This window comes from Dipodomys spectabilis, unplaced genomic scaffold, assembly GCF_019054845.1.
Source record: "Dipodomys spectabilis isolate Male_0828 unplaced genomic scaffold, ASM1905484v1 ptg000001l, whole genome shotgun sequence".
Taxonomy (NCBI): Eukaryota; Metazoa; Chordata; class Mammalia; order Rodentia; family Heteromyidae; genus Dipodomys; species Dipodomys spectabilis.
Window position 1 is genome coordinate 12,993,806 of NW_024870678.1, and position 25,068 is coordinate 13,018,873.

Consider the following 25,068-nt stretch of genomic DNA (forward strand, 5'->3'; position numbering starts at 1 on the left):
AGTGTTATTTATTACTTAATTTTTCAAACATAGAACATTGTGCACTGAGAACAGGAGGAGAAGTTATGTACTGTGATTTATGTGTTATGCCCAAGACAACCTCTAGAAATATCATATTTCACTTACTTGTTTTCTTCATGAAACAATTATAAGACTATATTTAATAAAAATTACACTTTCTAATAACTTCTAGAATAGACCAGCCTTTATAATCAATCAATTCTCGACTTGACTTTGATTCCAGAACATTCAGGTTTGGAAATTGAATGCTTAACTACATCAGTCTTTTTAGTCACATATAAACATTGAAGTTATTGCCTTCCATGTGGTTTTACTATGAAAATTAAACAATATATCATATGTGAAAGATGGGCATAATACCTAGGCAGAGAAGGGTGAACTTACTTCTACCCTTCCCTGTGCTCAAGAATCTATTGTAAGTACACTTATGTAACAAAAATACTGGCCTTGAAAATAGAAATCCAATTATTTTCCAATATAATCAACTAGTTAAAGTTCATATAAAACTCATCAATTGAAGTTTGATGTGAAATATTCCCTATTATGTCATATTCCATAAATAATGCACCTTTCTGAAAAAGCATAAGCACTACTCTTTTCTTTTTTCTGCTTATGTGGTGCTGAGGAATCGAATCCAGGGCCTCATGCATGCAAGGCAAGTGCTCTACCACTGAGCCACCTTCCCAGACCCAGAACTATTCTTTAACAAATTTATAATCCTTGCCTCCTGCAGATAGTAAGACAATGATTAAAGATGATTATAGTAGTAATTTGTTACTTAAAACACATGGAACTTATTTGTTTTTCCCTGGAATATAAGATGGGACTATCACAAATATTGCCTGCTAAAACCACATGAAGACATTCATGGAGCTATGACTGCATCTCTCTCCTCATATTTTACATCTAGAAGGTGGGTTCTTTGTGGGAAGAACAAGACTCAGTGTTGTTACGTAGCTCAGCAGCTGCTGAAAAGAAGGATCATATACTGTTTTTGTGTGGACTAAAGGCATATTTTAGAGATGTGACTCTTAAAACCTGCTAGGGAATAAACCAGGCTCCGGTGGCTCATGCTTGCATTCCTAGCTACTCCACAGGCTGAGATTGAAGCCATTCCTGGACATGAAAGTCTTTGAGACCCTTAACTCAAATTAACTACTTAGAAAAGCCAGAAATGGCCCTATGGCTCAGGCTGTAGCAAAGGAAGCTCGAGGTCAACATCCAGCTCCCACTCCCCCCCACCCCCCCAAAAAAAAAACTTGAAAGGGAATAAGATGGGATTATGTCAAGAAACTATAAAAAAAACAATGGAATAAAGTGTCCAACATTTCAGCCTTTTGGAAGAGGAAGAGTAACCACAAAAGGTTATGTGATAATTTACATGGTAAAAAAAAATTCTTGAGCATTGAAAGTGGAGATGGTGGCATTTAAACATCTGAAGTAAGCTGAGTAAAGTCACTCTAATAAATGGTCCAGTAGGCTTACCGTACTAACACTGAGGGACCTATGGTCATTATTTTAAACTGTGTTTCTTTGAGAAAGATAAGCGGGAGCATATAAAGTATTACTTTAAAAGCGTTCAGTCAAAAAGAAATTAAGGACTGGGAATGTAGCTTAGTGGTAGAGTGCTTGCCTATCATGCATGAAACTCTGGGTTTGATTCCTCAGTACCACATAAACAGAAAAAGCTGGAAGTGATGCTGTGGTTCAAGTGATAGAGTGCAGTTTTGAGTAAAAGAAGCCCAGGCCTTGAGTTCAAGCCCCAGGACAGGCAAAAGAAAAAGAAAGAAAAGAAAAAAAAGAAAAGGATTAGAGTAGTTTTCTCAGCAAAAGTGAGTCTCATCCAGTTTCTTGCTCTAAGTTGCCCAACACAAATGAACTTAAAATCTATTAACTAAAAGCATGTACATCCCCAAGATGGAGAATCCTACAATGTTCAATTCTACATTTCAGGAGTTTGTCTTCTTTTTGGTCATTCTGAGGTTGGAACAGAGAGATTTACAAGGTGTTCTACGGGCAGCCCTTTTACTCCGGTTCTTTTTGAATCAGAGCTTTGCTTTTTGCTCTGGACAGTTTGGACCGTGATCCTCCTATTTATGCTTTCTGCAGTAGTTGTGATAACAGGTGTGTGCTAAGATGGCCAGCTTTTTCTGCTGAAATATAATCTAAAAATTCTTTTCCCAGGATGACCTGGAATCATAATCCACCCAATCTCAGATTTGTGTGTATCTGGAATGATTGGTACGTATGTGTCCCTAAACTAATAGCTATATTAGTTGAGATGGAGTCTCAACAAACTTTTTGTTAGGGTTGGTTTTGAGTCACACTCCTCCTGACCTCAGACTCCTTAACAGCTAGGGTTATAGGAATGAATCCTTGCAATTTGCTCAGAAGGGACCCATAGCCATGTGCTTGAATAACTGAACACCTGAGTAAGGAAGTTATTCAGCCATTTCAAGGGCTGTTGGACACCAGGATCAAGCTGATATTAATATCTGGCAGCTTGAAGCATCATTCTTTTTTTTTTTTTAGTCATGGGGCTTGAACTCTAGGCCTGGGCACTGTCCCTGAGCTCTTCAGCTCAAGGTGAGCACTCTACCACTTGAGCCACAACACCATTTCTGGCTTTTCCTGTTTATGTGATGTTGAGGAATCGAACCCAGGGCCTCATGCATGTGAAGCAAGCACTCTACCACTGAGCCACCTTCCCCGCCCTGAAGCGTCATTCTTATATTCTCCCTCATCCTTTGAGTGAGAGCAACAAAATAACTGAGTGGGGATTCTAGATGAGATTAGACTCAAAAGTAGGTCCATTGGTTGGGTTCATTTCCCAGGGCTGGGGGAAAAAAATCAAAATAAGAAGGTAATGCTTTAAGACTCGTAGTTGGACTTTAACAGAAATAGTTGAAAGCATACCTATAGAAAACCACATTAATAAAAGGGCATATCAATAATGTGAATTATTACCCAAGTTTCATCAAAACCAATGTTATTCAGAATGCAATTGAATGATGTTTTAAAATGACTTAATAGAAAATAAAAAAAAAAAAAAAAAAAAGACTCGTAGTTGGAGTGAGAACTGAGATGTATGATGCGCCTTTTCTGTTCTTAAATTTCCACAGTAAAATAAACCTGTGGTTTATTTTGGAAGTGGTTGTTGGTGGGATGATCTTGAAACCAGGGGAGACAAGCAGAACAAGGAGGTGAACTGTGATGGACAGTATTGTGTGCCAGCCAGAGCCTTCTTTTGTGTGCACATGATAACTGTTCTCCCAAGTGTTAGTTGCTTTAGCTATTGACTTACTAAGCCAAGTTCCTCACCAGGATTGCCATTGTTAATGATGGCTACTTTGCCAGTGGGTTTTGCCTCTAGGGAGCATATATAAGCATAAGTGACCAGGCCAATGAAGACGTAGAAATGTAGTGTCTCTTTGACTCCATTCTAAACAAACCAAAATGGCCACCGCATATCCAGATCATCTTGTGGAGTCAACTATGACCTTGTGGTGACTGCATTGCATATGAATGTTTCCTCCTGTCTCACTTCAGTTTCTCATGAGATTTTTTTTCCTGACAGCACACCTTGATGAGAGTTCCCTAAGTATCTCTTGGTTTCGCAGTCTGTTATTCAAGCAACCTAACTTAAAACACAGAAATATCTATAGCGCTTTTTAAACTTTATGACATATGTTATAATAACTTTATAATGCTACGAGATGGTGGCCCATAGATCAGTGTCAGGAAATAAACAGTAGGGTGACAGATTTCTATGATAGTTCTTGTTTCCATATTAGCAATAACTTTTGCAAAGGGGTTGTAAATAACACTTGAAGACATCTGATATTTCTCATTTACGTAATTTTCTTCTCCAAATGTATTTGGTTGCTTCCTCTATTTCTCTCAAGATATGGTTTCTACATAGTGCATTCTAGTTGTCTAGTTGTCTTCTTAAAAATTCATATTATGGCCATTCATTGCTAATGACTAAAGGATTTATTCTAAAGTTCACATGTCAAAATCTTAATATCTTAATTATATTTGGAAATAAGACCTTTAGAAGGTCATTGGGTTATCAGGATGAAACCATCATGATGGATCTGACTCTGGAAGAAGAGGTAAAAGATAACTTCCTTTGTTTTGTCTTTCCCTCTCTCCCTCTCTCCATTTCCCCTCTTCCTTTCCTTCCCTTCCTTCCTTCCTTCCTTTCTTTCTTTCTCTCTCTCTCTCATTCTTTCTTTATTTCTTTCTCTTTCTTTCTCTCCTTCTTTCTTTTTCTTTCTTCTCTTTCTTTTATCTTTCTCTCTCCCTTTCTTTGTTCCTTCCTTCCCTCCCTTCCTCCTTTTCTCTTTCTGTTTCTTTTTTTCTCTCTCTCCCTTCTTTCTTTCCTTACCTTATATCCTCCCTCCTTCTTTCTCTCTCTTTTTCCTTCCTTCCTTCCTTCCTTCTTTCTTTCCTTCTTGCTTGCTTTCTTGCTTTCCTTAGAGAAGACATTCACTTAATCATACTTATGCCATAATTTTGAATTTTCCAGCTCTAGAACTGTGAGAAATAAATGCTTAAGCCAACTAGTTTATAGTATTCTTGTTATAGTATCCAAAATCTAAGACACTGAGAAAGAAATAAAACTATTCTTTTTTGATCATCATAGAAAATTTTTTCATTACTAGAAAAGCATATCCTTATATATTTCATTACTATGTTAATTTTAATTTCAAAACACTTTTTAAGTAAAGCTGGGCACCAGTAACTCATACCTATAATCTTAGTTTCTCAGGAGGCTGAGATTTGAGGATTATGTTTCAAAGCCAGCTTGGGCGGGAAAGTCCATGGTACTCTTATCTCCAATAAACTTAACTACTAAAAAAAAAAACGCTAGAGATGGACCTGTAGCTCAAGTGGTAGAGTGTTAAACCTTGAACAAAAGAAGCTGAGGGACAGTACCAAGGCACTGAGTTCAAGCCCCAAGATTGGTACACAAAAAATAACAGTAATACATTGAAGAAGCAGAAAGGAAAAGAAAATGAGATCTTACTTTGGGAAAGGACTAAGAAAAAAAATATCATTGGAGGCTCTTGAAGGAATTTAAAAGGAAATAAATGCACTGTTAGAAGCATTCGGTGCTGAACGATTGCTGGTGTTGTAGACAGGAAGGATACAATTTGCTATCAGCTAAGAGGTTACTGTGGTTGTGTTCATTCAGTGCATTCCTAAAGAAGAGAAGCAGAAAATAAGTTTGCAAAACTTGCTGAGAACAAATAGTAGAAGAGTATGAATACCACTCTAAAACACTTGAATTTTCTCTCTAAGTTTTGACTTGACAGGATGAGTATAGGTAAATAGCTTTAGGAGCACTGTGATGAATGATGGGTAACAGTTCAACATGCTATTGATTCACCTCAAACATGTCATCAAGCATATATGTTACCAAGATTGAATAATAGAATTCATATAAGGATCTTGCTTATTAAAACACAGATATTCCTTTTGTCTGTATCTAACTTGTATCTGTTTGGGGGAGGGGAAGGGGAAGCACAAAAATGGTGGCACAAAGGTTAAACAAATGAATTAGTGACACTAGAATTGTTGAAAATAAACTATACAACTTGTGGGGGTAGTATGTTGACAGTGAAAAACTGGGAGAAAATGAGGAAAGAGGTAACACTGTCAAAAAGATATTTCCTCATTACCTGACTTATGTAACATTAAACCCTCTGTATATCACCTTTACATTAACGACTTAAAAAACCCACAGGCATATGAAGCAATTTTGTTAAAAACACTCTGTGACTAGCTCTCGTGGATATCCAACATGAAGAATTGCTATTAGATTTGAAGCAATATGCTTCACACAATATGCTGTCACTTAGTGTAATCTTATAACCTTTGTGCACTGGCTATTCACAAAGCCAAATGGAGATGAAAATTGAAGTAGAGTAAATGTTACTGTCAAAAAAAAAAGATAGAGGGAGTACAGTTTATCGCTATTACCGATTGTCTTTCAATATTCTTGTTTCTCTTTTACACCATTTCCCTTATGGTTTTGTAAATACAATGTGTGAATTTAGTTCTTTTTTGTTTACTTCTGCCAGTGCTTGATCTTTGATCTCCTCCCTAGCCTATTGGAGCCATTATCAGAACAGATAAGAGACTGGGTTCTCCAACTGTGTCATGTTTAATCTTCAGTAGAATCCCAGTTATGCAAAAACTTCATCTAATGTTCTTTTTTTAATGTGGTTGGCGCTTTAGCAGTGTGAAACAGGAATGAGTCATTTAGAAGTCAAACTTCCTGCCACATAAAACTATATGTTGTTTAGATTCATATATCATTACTTGCTTAGAGAATTGCTCATGCTCTGCTGGCAAAGCATAAAGGTCAGTGCTGTCTTCAGTGATGTTTAGTCTTCTCCAAATCTGCTTTCCTTTTGTCTCTATACATAGTCTTGCTAATATTGGAATGCAACTAAGCATTGCAGATCCAAATGACCATACGTATTTATCTTCTTAATGATAATATCTAAGATCAAACCTACTTTAGTCCAACTAAGTGGAGTAAACATGAAGCCTTCAAATCTACTTTAGAGTGAATTCAAAATAATTTTATAAGGAGAGTTTTAGTCATTTCTGGAAGATTATCATTTGGCTCATCGCCAAATGGAGGAATGGCAAATTTGTACTTTCTTAGGTGCCTCTATCAAGGTACTTTCATTTGCAAAAACAAATGCTTGTTTTGTGATCATTCGGGTAAATGCCCAAAAGAGGGATTGCTAGGTCATAGGTGAGCTCTATGTGGAGTCTTTTGAGGAACCTCCATACTACTTTCCAAAGTGTTTGAACAAATTTACACTCCCACCAACAATGCAGTAAGGTTTCCTTCTGTCCACATCCCCTCCAGCATCTGTTGTTATTAGAGTTCTTGATTATAGCCATTCTAACTGGGGTGAGATGGAATCTCAATGTTGTTTTGATTTGTATTTCTTTTATGGCTAGAGATGTTGAGCATTTCTTCATGTGTCTATTGGCCGTTCTTATTTCCTTTTCAGAGAAGTTTCTCTGTAAGTCTTTAGCTCACTTATTTATTGGGCAGTTGTTTCTTTGAGGATTTGTTTTTAGGGATTTAATTTTTTGAATTCCAGGTATATTTTAGATATGAGACCCTTGTCTGTTGAATGACTAGTGAAGATCTTCTCCCAATCTGTGGGCTTTCTATTCGATCTTGCTAGCTATGTCCTTTGCCATACAGAAGATCTGCAATTTCATGCAGTCCCATTTGTCCAACCTTTCTTTGATTTGTTGTGTTTCTGGGTCTGTATTCAGAAAATTTCGGCCTGAGCCAAGGAGACCTAGGGTTTCTCCTATTCCATCTTGTAATGTTTTCAGAGTGTCTGCTTTGACTTCGAGGTCTTTGATCCATTTGGAGTTGATTCTGGTGCAGGGTGATATATAAGGATCTAGCTTTAGTTTTCTACAAGTGATTAACCAATTTTGCCAGCACCATTTACTGAAGAGGCTGTCTTTCTTCCATTCTATTTTTTTTTAGCTCCCTTATCAAAGATTAGATGGCTATTGGTCTGTGGGTTCATTTCTGGGTTTTCAATTCTATTCCATTGGTCCTGAGGTCTGTTCTTGTGCCAGTACCAAGCTGTTTTGATAATATGGCTTTGTAGTCGAGTTTGAAATTTGGTATTGATATTCCTCCAGCACTGTTCTTTCTGGTAAGGATCGTTTTTGCTATTTGGGGTCTTTTATTGTTCCATATGAATTTTTGGATTGCCTCTTCCATTTCCTTGAAGAATGAGGTTGGAATATTGATAGGTATCACATTGAATTTGTACATAGCCTTGGGAAGTGTTGCCATTTTCATGATGTTAATCCTTGCCATCCAGGAGCCTGGGAGGTTTTTCCAATTTCTAAGTTCTGCTTTGATTTCCTTTCTCAGGTTTTTAAAGTTTTCATCATAGAGGTCCTTCAGTTCTTTGGTTAAGTTAATTCCTAGGTATTTTATTTTTTGTGGAGCTATTACGAATGGAGTTGCTTTCCTGAATTCAGCTGTACTCTTCTCATTGGCATACAGAAAAACCATTGATTTTTGAGGGTTAATTTTATACCCTGCTACTTTGCCAAAGTTTTGAATCAGCTCGAGTAATTTAGGAGTGGAGTCTGTGGGATTCTTTAAATACAATATCATGTCATCTGCAGACAGGGAGAGTTTCACTTAATCTTTCCCTATTTGGATCCCCTTTATCTTGTCTTATTGCTGTACCTGGCCTTCTAATACTAAATTGAAGAGAATTGGAGAGACCCTACTAAAGTTACCAGCACAACTATGTTTATTGCAGCATTATTTACCATAGTTAAGATATGGAACCAACCCAGATGCCCCTCAGTAGATGAATGGATCAAGAAAATGTGACAGACAGATAGATTAGATAGACAGACAGATAGATAGGTGATAGCTAGCTAGCTAGATCATAGTTAATGGAGCCATAGGAGGAGGTGAAATAAATGCATGTGATAAGTCTGGCATTCTAAGTCAGAGAATCATCCTCAATAAACCATCAGAGCCTCTCTAGCCTAAAACAGAGTGTATAAATTCTATTTCAGTTAGAGAACAAACATTCATACTTGTTAGGTGTGTTAAAATCACTAGAGAATTGACAAAAAATTCTGTATAACAATACTTAATATATTACCAATAAAATACTCTTTTTGTCTTTTGAACTAAACTAAGAAAGTGGAAAAGACAATGTGCTGGTTTAGAAATGGATGAGTTAGTGTTACTGCTTTAAGATTATATCGAATATATTGTTTGTATTAAACCTAGCCAAGTTTTAATAATCAAGTTTAATCTCTTTTCCACTGACCAATGAATACAAACGTAGTAAAGTGGAGTAAGCATACTTGAAATTATGATAGAGTAAATGCTTAACATGACGAACAACTGTTTAATTAGTTAGGATTTAAAAATTGCTGTGCTATTGTTGCCTCAAGAATAAAATTAAGATCATGTAAAAAATTTGCCTAAAAAGTTAAGGTTAATCTCTAAATCAAAAACATTAAAGGAGCCACATGCTAGTGGCTTATGCCTGTAATCCTTGTTCCTCAGGACACTGAGCTCTGAGGATCTCATTTTAAAGCCAGCCCAGGCAGGAAAGTCCCCCTGAGACTCTTATCTCCAATTAACTACTCAAAATCCAGAAGTAGCCTTGAGCAGAAGAGCTCAGGGACAGCACCCAGGCCCTGAGTTTAAGCCCCATGATCTTTTCATCCCCAACCCCCCACCAAAAAAACCCAAACCCAAAACTAAAGGATTTCTTTGTTGTCTATTCTTGCTTCAGGTACATCAGGAGTTTCATATTTTTTAAACTACTTGTTTTTTAGTTGTATTTTTCCTACTAATTTTTCTTTTCCATCTTTAGATATGTATCTTTGGTTTAGGATTATACTTGATATTTTTATTTTGACATATTTCTCATTTTCTATTTTATAAGAAATATTTAATACTCATATTCTTAACTTAGAAGATTAAAAGAAAATGGCAAGCTGATTTGTCTGTTTTCCATTGGAAAGAGTTATTTCTGAAAAAAATAAACTCTTTCAAAAAGCAACCTAGGACTATATTTGAAAAACATTTTATTAAATACTAATAGATTTTGCTCTTATTTTTATCAAATAAATATATTATATATACTATAAATAAATAACATGTGGGAAATATTAGAATGTGGAACTTAGAGAACAATGCACATAGGTCAGTGGAACAGAATAGAAAATTCACAAATAGACCTTCCAAATATGATCAACTGACATTTGACAAAAGAAAACATAATTAAATGGAGGAAATACAGCTTTCTTCAGCAAATGGTGCTGGAAGCAATTGGACATCCAGTTGCAAAAATAGAACCTCAAATTTCAGACTTTGTGCAATCATTAATTCGAATAAGTTTGGGTATAAAATACAATAAAGCTACTGGAAAAAATATAACAAAATATTTGTGATCTTGGGTTAGGCAAATGGGTCTTAGGTTTGATTCTATATGTACGATCAATTAAAAAATCATCAGATTGAACCTCTTCAAAAATTTTCTATAAGAAGTGTATGAGAAGGGGTGAGTAATGGAGGGAGGGGTGAGGATGCTAAAAGGGGTGAAACTGATCAAGATATATTGTATTCATAAACGTTTGTTAAGTGGCAATGTCTTTGTACAACTATGTAAAGATATACAAAAAGTTTGCTATGTGAAATCCTGCTAAAAATGAAAGATGAGTTACACAATGGAAGAAGATATTTGCAAAGAATATGTCTTAGAAAAGACTTTTATCTAGGACATGAAAGACCTTTACAAATTCATAATGAGATATGACAGCCTAACTCTTAGACTGGCTTATTAGTAAAAGAAGTGAAAACATAAAACAAATATTAGACAAGAACTATAGAATTGGGTTATCTCAGACATGAATGAAAAGTAGCCATTTTGCAAAATAGTTGTAAGTTTCTTATTAAATAAAGGATGAGACTATAATCACACAATTGCACTCTTGAAACATATCATAGAACAAAAATCATGTTCACCTGTTTTATACTTGAATGTTCATAGCTGCTTTATTTGTATGATTCCAAAGGGAAAACAAACAAAAATCTTACATGATAAACAATTAAAATTCCTGCATATCTGTACCATACAACAGTACTTAGCAATATAAAGTAAAAGAAAATCCAAGAATAAATCCTATTGAAATATTCAACAATTTGGAATTTGCATGTGTATCAAACACATGGTGAAAAAGTTATTCTCAGAAAGTGACATACTTTACTACATACGTAAAGTTATTAAATCAATAATATTTTAGAGATGGACAAGAGATAAATGTTTTTCAGAAGTTAGGAATGGGGGTCAGAGGGTTAGGGTGTAACACTGAAGGAGTACCATGAGCAGGCTTTTTAGTGATAAAATATTCATGTATCTTGAATATGGTAGGTTTCATACAAAAATACACAGATGATGAATTTACATAGGAGCACATAAATACACACAGTCACAAATGCGTGCTTATAAAATTGGTAAAATGAGAACAAGGCTTGAAGATTATACCAGTGACAGCTTCCTGGGTTTGTGGTTTATGCTACTACATTGTTCTACTGGGGGAAGTTGAGTCATGGATAAAAACAAAGATTGTTTTTGGTGATTTCCTATGGGTCTATAGTATTTCAAAATGCAAACCACAAGTAGGTCAGGTTGCATCCTTGAGTACATTATACAAAAGTAACTGGAAACTTTTTGCTGAGATTGTAGAAGGAAATGTTCCAGATGTGTCTTGATGCCCTGATAAGAATGCTTGAATAATTGAGATGTTTGTATTTTTTGTTCATGTGACTTAGTAGGTGCTAATAATTGACATAGATACTCTGTTGATGTGCAGCATGATTGAACAACTTGTTGAATGCTTTGTTTTAAAAACAACTTATTTGTCAGATGTCTTTGTAGTTGTTAGACAACTTCTAGAAAATAGCTTTGGGCAGTTATTGCTTGGCAATAAAGTCACAGGAGTGTACAGAAAGAAGAAAAATTATTCTTAGGCCATATGCATTTCCTGGTGGTTTAATTTGAATTTTCTTAAATTAATCCAAGTTGATAAGTATCAGCAGGATTTTATAGTAAGTGGAAGGAAAGCACAATAAAATCTTTGAAGCACTGAATTAGAAATTCCCATTTCTTTTGCATTTAAAATTACATACATCAAGTGTTTCTGGATTTGGGGAAAGGAGTAATGACCCGTAGTGGAAGTCTTGTGCTCTTCTTACAATAGAACTAAGAGATAAGAGAAAGAAAATATTTATTTTCTGGTTAAGTGAACTGAGGCTTTATCCTCTCTACCCCCAGACTTTACAGGAGATGTTTGGAGACAGAATAGGAACTCATCATTAGCAATACCAGCCACAAGAGCTGCCTCTAACCTGTGTTTTGGTCCTATTGTGTGCTTATGAACAACATGTACTTGAATTGTGTGCTTGAAACTTCTTTAGATTCTCTCAGGCTACATTTATAAACCACTGCTTCACAATCCATATGGAGACCACACAGTATTGGAAGGAAGTGGTAAAGCTATAAGTGTCCTGGCAAATGACTGGAAAACCATCATGCTGGCTTCAGTAATCTCTTCTCTCCAAGCTCACTTGAGCAAGTTCTATGTTATTGGTCCTTGACTTAAAATAGGGGAGAATGTATTTATTCATTATTATTTTAAAGTACACATATTATTTTCACAGGGAAAAGGTGCATTTAAAAAAATGTATTCACAGATCTGTTCTGCTTTTTCTGTGTATTTACCATAGCCAGAATTAGCACAGCTTGTGGAAATCTTCCTAAGAAAGGTTGCACTGACACTGGAAATTCAACACATCACACACACTGCCCATTGACTAGGACCCTTTTCTGTTTCAGTTTCTGCTACAACTAGCTAAGATTATGATGCAGCATCCTCTGCCCAGCAGTTCTTACCTATGCACTTCCTTCAATCAATCATTTGTATAGTTGTACAGACAATATTTTATCCTATTTTCTATAATGTCCACTTTTATAGGACCAGGATTCAGGCTGTAGATACCTTCCTGGTGCTAACAGCTTTGATCTTACATTTTTATGGTCTTTATACATCTGTATTCATTTTCCTTCTGCTAGGAATTAAGTTGAGTGGAAACAAATATGGAAATCACCAAACAAACTGGGCAGGTCAAGAGATAAAAATCTCTGTTTTTTATTCTAAGGATTTTCAACAGAAACATCCCATTTTTATCTTCCTCAGTCCCCACATCTTACTCTGTCCCTCCACTTTTTACATGCTATGAATCTAGGCAGCTCCTGGAATTCAGATGTTGGTCCCATGTTTTGAAACTGAATGTGTCTACATTGATTTCACTATGTATATGTATACACATATACATACATGCATGTACATATATATGTCAACTTATTCCAGGATGCTTACTCCTGCTAAACCAATGTCCCTAAGACTCATCTGCACTAGAAAGTCACCAATACTTCAAGATCAATTCCAAATACTGCTTTTCCTCATTCAACTTTTCTTTCCAATCTTTTAATCTTTATTTTCCTTTCTCATAAATGATATGGACATTTCCTTTTCTTGTTTCATTATTATTCTCTTTAACAATATATAATCTCTTTTATGGTAAAGACCCCTTATATTTCCTTTATATTTACTAAAAACTACCTAACCTTAGGTAGTTATTTATCTATTTATTTATATTGTGAAAATACTGTACAGAGGGGTTACAATTACATGGGCAAGATAATGAGTACATTTCTTATCAAGCATTGTAGCCTCTTCCTTTGTTTCCCCTTCCCATCCCTTCCCATACTCCCCCCCACCCCCCCCACCCAATCCTCCCGGGCCCACCCCCCTCCCCCACCAAAGTTGTAAAGTTCGTTTTCGACATAACGACTTGTACATCTCATTGTTGCAATGGGTCCACCTGTATCTCTATTAAAACGATTCGTTTTTCCCCTTCCCCTCCACAAATTATACCGACATCAAATACAGTGAACGCAGGGGTTATACTGTGGGGAAGGATATACATACAAAGCAACAAAGAAATAATCTTATAAATGTGTTAGAAACAATCGCATGAAAGAAAAAAAATATTTGAATACATTATACACATACACACACACACATATATATATATATATATAGAAAATGTACATGGCCATTTCAGAACATTTGTAAAATATAAAATATACTAAGAATAAGTCTCCTATTATCCTTGTTATTCAGGTTTATCTTTGAGTATTTTTCTAGGTATTCTCTATTTTCAAAAATAAGTTAATTTTCCTTATTTATTACCCTGTTATTATATTCTGAATATATTTGCAAATTTGAATTTATTTAATATAGCATATCAATGGCTCTTTAATATTCCATATTATCAAATTATATTTATTCCTTTTTGGTGAAGTAAATTAAAGTTGATTCCAATATTTCCCAATCTTACATAAAATTTCACTCAATGAATCACAGCGTCTTTATAATTGAGGCCTAGAAGTAATATCATGAGACATAAAGAGTAGGAATGGAAATTCATTTTTCATATTTTATAAGTCTATATTCTTCAAATAGAATGTGATAATTCCTGGTTTGCCAAACCTTTAGGGGTTGGCTTCAAACCTTTAGGAACAATCTTGGCTAATTTCACAGGCTTGATGAAGGCAACTGTGTCCTGAAATAGCCACTTAGGAACTTTTGCCTGATTCTTATTGCAATTTGCTATTCTTAGTTTCTCTAGCAGTTCTGCAGCTTAACTCCCCTTTGGCAATTTTGGATATGGGAGCATCAGCACTTCTGGTTGTGTGTTATTGAAAGCAGTTTGAAAGTCAAGTGGGAAACCTAATCCATTATTGAAATACCAGCTGAAGTAAGAGTAGGGCTTTCCAGCTGTCAGCTAATGTATAGATGGATAATATAAGACTTAACACAGGTTACAAGAAATTACTACATATTCTATTTTGTTCAGAAATTGTAGCTATTTGTCACCTTTATTGTACATTTGGTTTTCATAAAATAACCTTTGGTTAGGAACCAGACGATGTGGCATTTTTTTTTCATTTGTTTGTTTTTACAAAGTGTGAGTTTTTTACTTTGGATTCTTTCCTGCTATCAGATTTGACTCATGTGATGCTTCATGCATTTTGAGGATGAGTGAGGATGGCTTCTGTCATGTTCTCACTTCTTGGTGGCATTAGGCAAACAGCAGCAGGGGCTGACTTAAATAAGTCTGGTGTCTTTATATGAGTCTAGGGGGCTGTAACTTACTTCAATCTGTTATCAAACTTCTCTGACAGAAAAAGCAGCTGTGAACATACCACATCTGCTTTATTCACAAAAGAGAGATGTTTGTGCCTATTTATTTAAATGAAGACAAAACAGGTTACAAATTAGTTGTTTGTGTTGAGTCTGTTTTGAGAAATACTGGGTCTGTCATCAGAACCTAGAAGCCAAGTGTGTTATAGATTATTTCTTTGTATCTAACCAAAGTTGTCTTTTTGTATTTCTGCCTGGGTAACAGAACATTTTAATAAGCAATGAGGAGTCAATGGCTGAGATAAAACATCTTTCTAAATGCGCCTATTTTGATTTTAATCTCATGTCTTCAATGTGTTATTTGTATTTATTTAAATAGAGATCGTTATCACTTACAAGAAAGACACAAATTTCCATTAGCTGGTTATTAAATAGTTTCCCAACTGTCTCTCTCCAGTTGGTGGAAGACACTACTTAGAATGTGTAAGTGAAAATCCTTGTATCTGTCGTGAATGGCAGAGAATTCCTTGCCTGTGGCTAATGATGGGATACGGTGTGTTGGATCCCTCCTATAACTGCCACTGTTTCTGGTCCAGATTCTAGTGGGTGGGGGAATGGGAGTGGGAATCTGAACCTTCTAAAAGATGACTAAGGCATATATCCAAATGGTTGATACAAACTTGTAATCAATATCCACAAGGTATATAGCTGTTATACTACCTCAAAAATATACAGTGTGGTTAGCATGTCATAACAGATCAACCTTAGTAAGTTTAAATACAGCTGAAGAGTGGTGATCCTAATGAGGGAACCAGCTGTACCAGCTGTTGCAATAATCACTACAATAATCACATTTGCTGTTAGTACTAAGGCTCTCTTTTAGAGAAACAGGCACTGAGCATGTGGTCCATTAGACTCCCACTAATGAAAGGGTACAAACTCCACCTTGGTTGCACTAGGGACTGCTGTAAATGACTATTGTTAATCTTCCAGACTTTTAAAAGAGTTTCATACTAGCCATGCAAAGCCTGAGAAGAGTGGAAGCATTCAGTGGTACTTACAGTATTCCTTTTGGTGCTGGCTTGAACTCTGGGCCTGAGCACTGTCCCTGAGCTTGTTTTGCTCAAGGACAGTGCTCTACGACTTGAGCCACAGTGCCACTTCTGGCTTGAACTCTGGGCCTGAGCACTGTCCCTGAGCTTCTTTTGCTCAAGGACAGTGCTCTACGACTTGAGCCACAGTGCCACTTCTGGCTTTTTTGAGTAGCTTATTTGGAGATAAGAGTCTCATGGAGTTTCCTGCCCAGGCCAGCTTCTAATCATGATCCTCAGATTTCAGCCTCCTGAGGAGCTAGGATTGCAGGTGAGAGGCACCAGTGGCCAGCTAGTATTCTTCTTTTTTATGGTTGGTAAGGTCATAAATGATCTTTAATTTTTTGTTGTTAACATTTCCACTAAAACATGTTTTCTACTCAAAGTGTCATAAAGGAATAGCGCAATCTTTCAGATCCTAGCATAATTTTAAGAATACACTCACAGAATTGGAAGTGTCATACATAACAGCTGAGTGCAACAATTTATCATGATATGTCTTTGGCTGGGATACATGTACCAGTTGAAAAAGTAGAAGAATTCAAAGTGCTTAGATAAAAGTATAAGAAAGGGGAAAAGAAACCATTAAAATAAATTAGATAAGTTTACTTCTGGTTTTATGAGTGAGGCATATAATTTATGCCCAGTGAGGATACATAAATAAGACTGATAGAGGAACCCTAGAATTCCTACTTGTGAAATAATATACTGGTTGTGAATTTGACTCTCAGGAAAGCTCTTCTTACCCTTATTTGTGGCTGCGAACTGTATCTTGATTGAACTAGAAGTTTTTGTTTGTTATATCATTTTCAATCTCATAATATATAATAATATTGCCTCACTCAATATTTATATTTCATCAAAATTAATTTACAAATTTGAGTAATGCTAATAGTTTAGGTGTTCTAGTTTTTCTTCTTAAACAGATATTGAGGCAAACATTTTTGGTACAAATACATACATAATTCACTGATATGTATATGTAATGGATATATTTGTTTCATTTATAGTGTCTATGGTTCTAATGAGGAGAATATATAGGACTTTGATCTTTATTTTGTAAATGTTCATAATAACATTCCATTTTTGAGGAATATCAAACCTTGCATGCTTGGAGGTACTTCTAAACCCACCATTTTCCAAAGAATGATAGTTGTTTGGGTATATTGTTAATAAAGCCTAAGAGAAGTGCTGCTTCTGCTAGATATTTGGCAGACCAATTCTCCATTCTCTAAAACATTTAGACTAACAAGCTGTGCACCAAGCACAAAGTGTTCTGCTCAAGGGAAAAATCATGATGAGACTGGATGAATCAGCACAGGCTTTTGAAGGTAGAAATCTCACTAGCTTTCATCATCCTCTTTTGGCAAGACACTCACTAACAGGAGCACAATTTTTCTGTCACTGTCTTCTGTCTAAAGCAGTGTCTCCGGCAAAGTCAATGATCAGCGTCTTAGTGGTATTATGTTCCATGGAATGCTATTTTTTAATTTTTTTGTCAGTCATGGTGCCTGAACTCTGGGCCTGGGCACTGTCCCTCAGCTCTTCAGCTTAAGGCTAGCTCTCTACAACTTGAGCACAGGACTACTTCTCGCTTTTTCTGCTTATGTGGTACTGAGGAATTGAACCCAGGGCTTCATGCATGCAAGGCAAGCACTCTACCACTGAGCCACCTTCCCAGACCCTGGAATGCTATGTTTGATTGCCATGATTTGTAAACTGTGCTTGAGTGTGAGTATTGTAGTCCTCTATGTATGAAGTTTGCTCAATATATAACAGATTTTCCCATTATTAGCATTTCTATTAGGTTCTATTCTTCACTAGTAAAAATATTATGGCTCAGAGAAGAAAAGTAGTTCAGAACATTGTAAATATTAGAGTCTATTCCGCGCAATGAAGTTCATTTAGCTCTTCTATGGAAAACGCACAAACATACACACACACACACACACACACACACACACACACACACACACACACACACTATGTTAACTAGCTTGGGGAAAACAATGAATCAGGCAGAGTTTGCCTCAGTTCACTACACAAAGCAGAAATCTCTCTGGATAGTTCAAGAATATCTGTTTATTATAGGCAATAATCCTCACTGGAAGAGCTGAAGCAATGGAAGTTAAGGGAGTACTACTTCTAAACTTAAAATTCAGAGGTCCAGAAATACTGTGGCCATATTTTCTGCTGTTATCCAGAGACTTACCTCCTAAATGGTACTTCAGAAATGGAAGGGAACCAAAATCAAAGACAGTGACAATAGGGGATATACCGAAGGGATAAGAACATACAAAAGGAACAGAAAAAACTCATAGTACATTCAAAAGAACAACAGAGGAAAACTTTTTGTGTCCATATACATTTACCTAATTGGGGAGGGGAACGGGAATAACAAAATGCTGAAACAAGGACACGGTATGACCCATTGCCATAATGAGAATCACAAGACACTACGGTGGAAATGAACTTTACAACTTTGTGGGGGGGGGGGGGTAAGGAGGGAAGGGTGGAGTGAGTGAGGTGAGGAAGGAAGGAACAGCAGGAGAAAAACAAAGGAGGGAGTAACAATGATGGACAAGAAATGTACTAATCACCTTACTCATGTAACTGTAACCACGCTGTACAGCATCTTTACAATGAAATAAAATTGAAAAAGAACAAGAAATGGGAGAGAGTTAGTACACCCACATCCTGACTATCACACTCTGTCCCTTTGAAGAGCTAGCTTAATAGTGGTGACTACTGCATCCTTCGACAGGCACTTTAATTCTTGGTCAATGCTTCCATTTCCAAATCTACAAGATTAAAAGCTGACATGAATCCTTCTAGTACTTGAGTGGAAATGGAATCTGATCACGGGTATATCAGACATCATTTTAGTAGAGGTGGACATAAAAGAGACAATCTCAGGATCGTCTGACAAATGCAGTATTGGATATGGATGAGGGAGAAATAAGAGAAGGGAATTAAAAAGGGCTTAATGGGGATGGGAAGGTGGCTCAGCGGTAGAGCACTTGCCTTGCATGCGTGAGGCCCTGGGTTCGATTCCCCAGCACCACATAAGCAAAAAGAAAAAAGCCAGAAGTGGCGCTGTGGCTCAAGTGGTAGAGCGCTAGCCTTGAGCTGAAGAATTGAGGGACAGCGCCCAGGCCCAGAGTTCAGGCCCCACGACTGGACCCCCCAAAAAAGGGCTTCATGGAGCCAGTACTCATGGTTCATGCTTACAATCCTAGCTACTCAGAAAGTTGAAAACTGGATAATCATTCTTAGTGATTTGTTGTATATTTTAACTAAATAAACATAATCACGATAATTGATAATTTGAAGCCAGATCAGGCAGGAAAGATACTTTACCTCTAATTTACCAGCCAAAATCTGGGTTGGAGGCATGACTCAAGTAGTAGAGTACAGTTGTGAAAAAAGCAAGTGAAGCAAGCATAGTAGTCTGAGGTTGAGGTTTTATTGGGTAATACAGAAGAAGGGGGGGCGAATATTACTAAACCTGGAGCATTGTTAGAAACGAAGACCACAGAGTGGGGGGGGACCTTGATGAGTGCTTACGTCAGAATTTCAAGCGAGATCTACTTGATTGGAAAGTCAAGGCTTTCCCTCCTCTTTCATGTTGCCTCCATAGTGATTAAGTCATTGGAAATAGATCAAAAATTGTTTTTAAAAGTCCGTGGCATTATGTATAAGTTATGTGTACATACTACATATTGATTTTTCGGGCCATTCTGTGGTCTCCCTGTGATTCTCAACGTTTAAGAACTGTAAACAAAGATTCTGGGTTTAATGGCTTAGTGGTGAACTTAAAGACCAGGTGGTCTTTATTCACTTCTGTTTTGGAAATAAAATGCTCATTCAGGAGTGTATATATATATATATATATATATATATATATATATATGTCGGTCATGGGGCTTGAACTCTGGGCTTGGGCGTTGTCCCTGCAGTCTTCAGCTCAAAGGGAGCCCTCTACAACTTGAGCTACAGCACCACTTCTGTTTTTTTTGTGGTTTATTGGAGATAGGAGTCTCACGGTCTTTCCTGCCCGGGCTGGCTTTGAACCATGACCCTCAGATCTCAGCCTCCTGAGTAGCTAAGATTACAGGCATGAGCCACCAGCGCCTGGCAGGAGTATATATTTTTAAAGCCTGTTAAGTAGGTTAGCTTCAGCAGTATAGCAGCCTAAATTTTTAAAAAAAGATTTCCCTGCCTTAGAGCAAGATCATGTTAGCTACATCACAACAAAAATATTTCCAGATGCATTGTTGCATTGTTGAATTTTGAGGAACATAAGACAAGTCATCTGAGTCAAGCAAACACAGAAACCTGGGCAGCTCTGGAGGCAAGGGCTGAAAATGTAGCCCAGAGCTTTAGAGTTTAATGGTGGTTATAAGAAGTTCTTCGGTGAGAATCTGAGCTAGCATGGAGGAGAAATACACTAGTGTGAGGCCATGAATTTCTCTAGATGCTATGCCCATATGGGGAGGATGTGAAAGAAAGCTCTTATAGTCTAGAAAACCACCAAGAGTATCACTCTGCCACTCATATCTAGGCAGAAGAATCATATCAGAAACAGTAATGATGATAATAGTCTTCTGTGATTATCTGATGCCATTGTTTCATGGGATTTTTAAGCATGAGATTTGAAGGCATAGAAACCATTGGAGGAGAAATTAATGTCATACTAGGTTGCTAGGAACTAATAGCAGTCACCTAATAAATGACTACTTTTAAATTTTATAAGATCTTTTAATTTAAATATAGTATATGATAAACATTTAAATAAACCATTTTTTCAACATGGATTTATTACTTAATGAATATTTATTTATTAACTCAGTCTTGGGGCTTGAACTCAGGGCCTGGTTGCTCTCCCTGAGCTTTTTTGATCCATGTTAATGCTCTTCTACTTGAGCCAACTCCCTTTCTGGTTTTTTGTGGTTAATTGAAAATAAGTCTCGTGGACTTTCCTGCCTAAAGTAACTTGGAACCAGGATCCTCACAACTCAGCTTCCTGAGTAGCTAGGATTATAGGAACCGTGCTCTAATTAATCTATTTGTGTTTCTGGGACTGTAATAATGTTAACAGTTTTCAGGAGTAAAATATGACACTCCTGAAAGTGCTAACATTCTTTTCAGCTATCTATTCTTGTAACGATTGGCTTGTCTACAAATTACTTGTTTCAGGATAGAAGTTACAATGCAGTAAAATTCTTTCTTCTTAACTGCACAGACAATGTCATTTTACTATGCAGGATAACCAATTTGAACGGTAGACGACCTTCCCTGAACTTCCTCATGCACAAAAGTCTGACTTGCCTCTCTTCCTTCCATGCTCCTCTAGGATAGCTTCCCAGCACGATTTGGAGGAATTCATTTTGTCAACCAACCATGGTATATCCATGCCCTGTACACTGTGATCCGACCTTTCCTCAAGGAGAAGACTCGGAAAAGGGTATGTGTCTGCTTTTCTATTACTAAAATCACTGAATTATGAAAAATTCTGTCTGCATATCACTATGGTAAAATGTGTTTCTATGTTGTTATACAAATATTCCATCTATAAGAGGCCTTGTTAATTTTCAGCAGTACGTGCTAAATAGGGCATCTAAAAATGTCTTATCACATCCATTGCTATGAAAATATAAAAACAATATATGTGCCATATCTGAAAAGTACACAAGCATATTCATTTTAGGATATTCAAAGTAATCTAGGCTTATTTATCTCCTAAAGCATATAGCATGTTTATGTTGTCATATCATTTTGTTGTCATATCTTTCTCCTACCCCTTTATCTATACATATATATATATATATATGATACTATCATTCTCTAGTTACCATACTGTGATATATTTCCTTTTATTTATTCACCCCACAAACAAACCTACCCCAATCTCTTCCTCCTCAGCCTCTGGCGATCACTCTTCTATTCTCAGTTCTAAAGAGTAAATTTAGCAAATATTTTCTTCAAAGCTAAGGCAGTAAGTGTGAGTGTAAGTGGGTAAGTAACTTGCTTACTCATAGGTGCAGTTGTAAGGTTGTAGAGTTAATATAGAAATGTAAATCATCTTGTTCTATATTTAGAGCTGTTGTTTCTTCCTTGCATGTGTCTAATTTCCAAATGATTGCTTCCACAATAAAATGTACTTACTTTGAAAGCCTATGTGGAAGATAATACTAATGTTTTCTCAATGTTAAGAAATGCTTTATGTATTTTAGTATAACAAAGATTTCATTATGATTGCAAAAGTGCATTAATTGTGTACAAAAATTTGTACCTATCATTCGTGAATGGAGGGTTTTCTGAACTTGTTGGAAGCAATTCAGTACTTTAGGAAGGAGAACTCAGTACAGAAGTACAATTTGTATTGAGAATTTTTTCTACCATCAAGAATCAAATTATACATATTTTAAAATTCAAAAAGGGGATTGAAAAGCCTCACAATTGCACTCTCAAGCATTGTTTTATGAAGGAGTGATCTGGTTATCCAAAATGCCTGCTGGGCTTTCAGTACAAATGACATCATGAATGCTTATGTAGTGTTCACTCAGTGCCACATGCTGCCCTCAACACTTTACATATGTTAACTCATTTAATCCTTACTACAATGCTTTAGGGTACATATTGTTACTTTTCCCATTTCATAGATGGGGAAATGAGGCATACAAGTTTAAGCAATTTGCTCTGAATCACAGCTAGTAGGTTGTACAACTGGATGTGTGTGTGTGTGTGTGTGTGTGTGTGTGTGTGTGTGTGTGTATGTGTGTGTGTGTGTATGGAAAGTTCCCAGCAGAAAGGTTATTAAAGACAAAAGTCTTAGGTAAACATACATCTACTGAATTGTACTAACCATAAGGGGGCCAGAAAAGATGGAGCAAAAATAAGCTATGGGGAAAAGTGATAGCATATGGATTAGGTTATTGTGTACCAGAACATCTATCATCTTATACCATTGCAATAATATTGGTTTTCAGTGAAGTGGGAAGTACTTGAAAGCTTTGACTGAAGAAGTAACTTGTAACAACATAATCCTGTACTGAGAAGGACTGGAGGAGATTAAGTTTAGCAAACTAGGAGAGTATTAGGTTTGGGGCATTTTGTGATTTAATTTGACAGTTTTAACAAATACCTAGAAAGATGCATTGTCAGCACTATTCCACATGGAGGGGAGTTAATCCAACCTATACTATTTAATTTAAAATTATGTGGCTTAGAAATTTTCTTTTGAAAATAATTGTAAGTTGAATGTATTTAATTTATATTTATATAAACAATGCAGAATGCAGAATTATTGTATTTCTTACTGGAGAGTAGGAAAACCAGTTGGGAGACTATAACAATAGTCTAATTTATAAGTTAAGGTATTGAGTTATGGGTTGAGATGGCCAGAAACTATTTAGAATATATTTTGAAGATAGCACTATATATAGTAGATACTGAGTTCTCTTATCATAAAAGATGAGTTGAAAGTTTGGGCCTGAGTAATTGGAAAGGTTGTCATAGGATTAACTGGAAATAGGGATGGAGATGTATTAGGGAATGGTTTTGAGTTCAGATTTTTTTGTCAGTTGTAGGGGTAGGGCTTGAACTTGGGCTTGGGCTCTGTCCCTGAGCTCTTCAGCTCAAGGCTAGTGCTTTACCACAGCACCACTTCTGACGTTTTCTGTGTATGTGCTACTGAAGAATCAAACCCGGGGTTTCATGCAAGCTAGGCAAGCACTCTACCACTAGGCCACATTCCTAGTCCTGAGTTTAGCTTTTGATCTGTTAAGTTTGGGATGTTCATGACCACTTACATGGAGTTGTCATATAGAAAGTAGATTTTAATTTATAGAGTTCTAGGTACAAGTACAATTTCAAGACAAACATCCCTGGTGTTTACTAAATGAATTAAATGAATGAAATCAGCAAGGAAGAAGTGTGGTTGCAAAAGAGTAGGCCCAAGCACTGAAACCTGAGGTTCTTGAACATCTGAGAAACTAAAAATTTAACAAGGTAGGATAAACTTAATAATTCATTTTTTTCCTTTGTCAGTCATGGGGCTTGAACTCAGGGCCTGGGCACTGTCCCTGAGCTTTTTTGCCCAAAGCTAGTAGTCTACTACATCTAGCAATGGTTCCACTTCCAGTGTTTTCTGGTGGTTAATTGGAGATAAGAATCTCATGGACTCTTCTGCCCAGACTGGCTTTGAACCAAGATCCTCAAATCTCAGCCTCCTGAGTAGCTAGGATTACAGGCATGAACCACCAGCACCCAGCTAGAAATGAAATAATTCAGGAAATAATGCTTGAATGAAGAGAGTTGTTCAATCAAAACGAAGAGTGAGGATTGGGCCCTGTATTTAGCAATGAGTTACAATCATGATAGAAGCTGTTTTTCTGCAATGGTGGGACACAAAGCCTGTTTGGATTGAATTCAAGAAAAATGGGAAGAAAGAATGAAGACAATGAATATGCTCAACTCCTTTGGTGTATGCTTCAATGGTTTGTTGTTATAGTTGCTTTTCCTCAAATTAAAAAGATTCAGATGAAGAGGGGAATTCAGTGATTTGAGGACTACTGTTGAGAAATATAACTGAGCAGAGCACAGAGAATGAAATTTAGCATGCTGATGGTAAGATTGACCTTTGTAGAGTTTTTTGTGCTAGCAGTGTAGGCAAAGCCCATGGACGCAGGTACTGGGTGGTGGATCTCATCTGGCTGCCCTGTTTTCTCAGTGAAGCCAGGCCAAAGCTGAACTGACGCTGAGGGAGGAGATAACAGAGCATTAGAGAAGAACGAAGTATTGTGTCTAGATTACATTCACCATTGTAAAGTTGTTTTTTTTTTAACACAATTTACATGTTTTCAAAGAGATCATATATTGATAAAGTAGGGTTGTAGGTTCTAGAATTTAGCATTCATATAAGAAATAGTGTGAGAAACAGTTCTCATGAAAAGCAACTAGGAGAGAGTACGTGTGTGTGTGTGTGTGTGTACACGAATATATGTAGAAATAAATATTTGCTGCTGTAGTCTGAAGATTTCTCTGAAGATTAGCAAGGTGTGAAGTTTGTAATTAACCTACGTTAATTCTTCTGTAGGCGCCTGTAATTATGTATTAAATGTAGTGTTCTCCCTTTGTA

General features: G+C 36.5%; 1 protein-coding gene across 1 annotated transcript in view; it reads left to right on the forward strand.

The window, feature by feature from the left end:
• Clvs2 (clavesin 2) overlaps positions 1-25,068 on the forward strand; it is a 55,879-nt gene that overhangs the window by 24,924 nt on the left and 5,887 nt on the right. Inside the window, exon 3 of the mRNA XM_042670926.1 lies at positions 21,283-21,393. Within this exon, the coding sequence (XP_042526860.1) occupies positions 21,283-21,393 (111 nt within the window). The remainder of the gene's footprint in view (positions 1-21,282; positions 21,394-25,068) is intronic.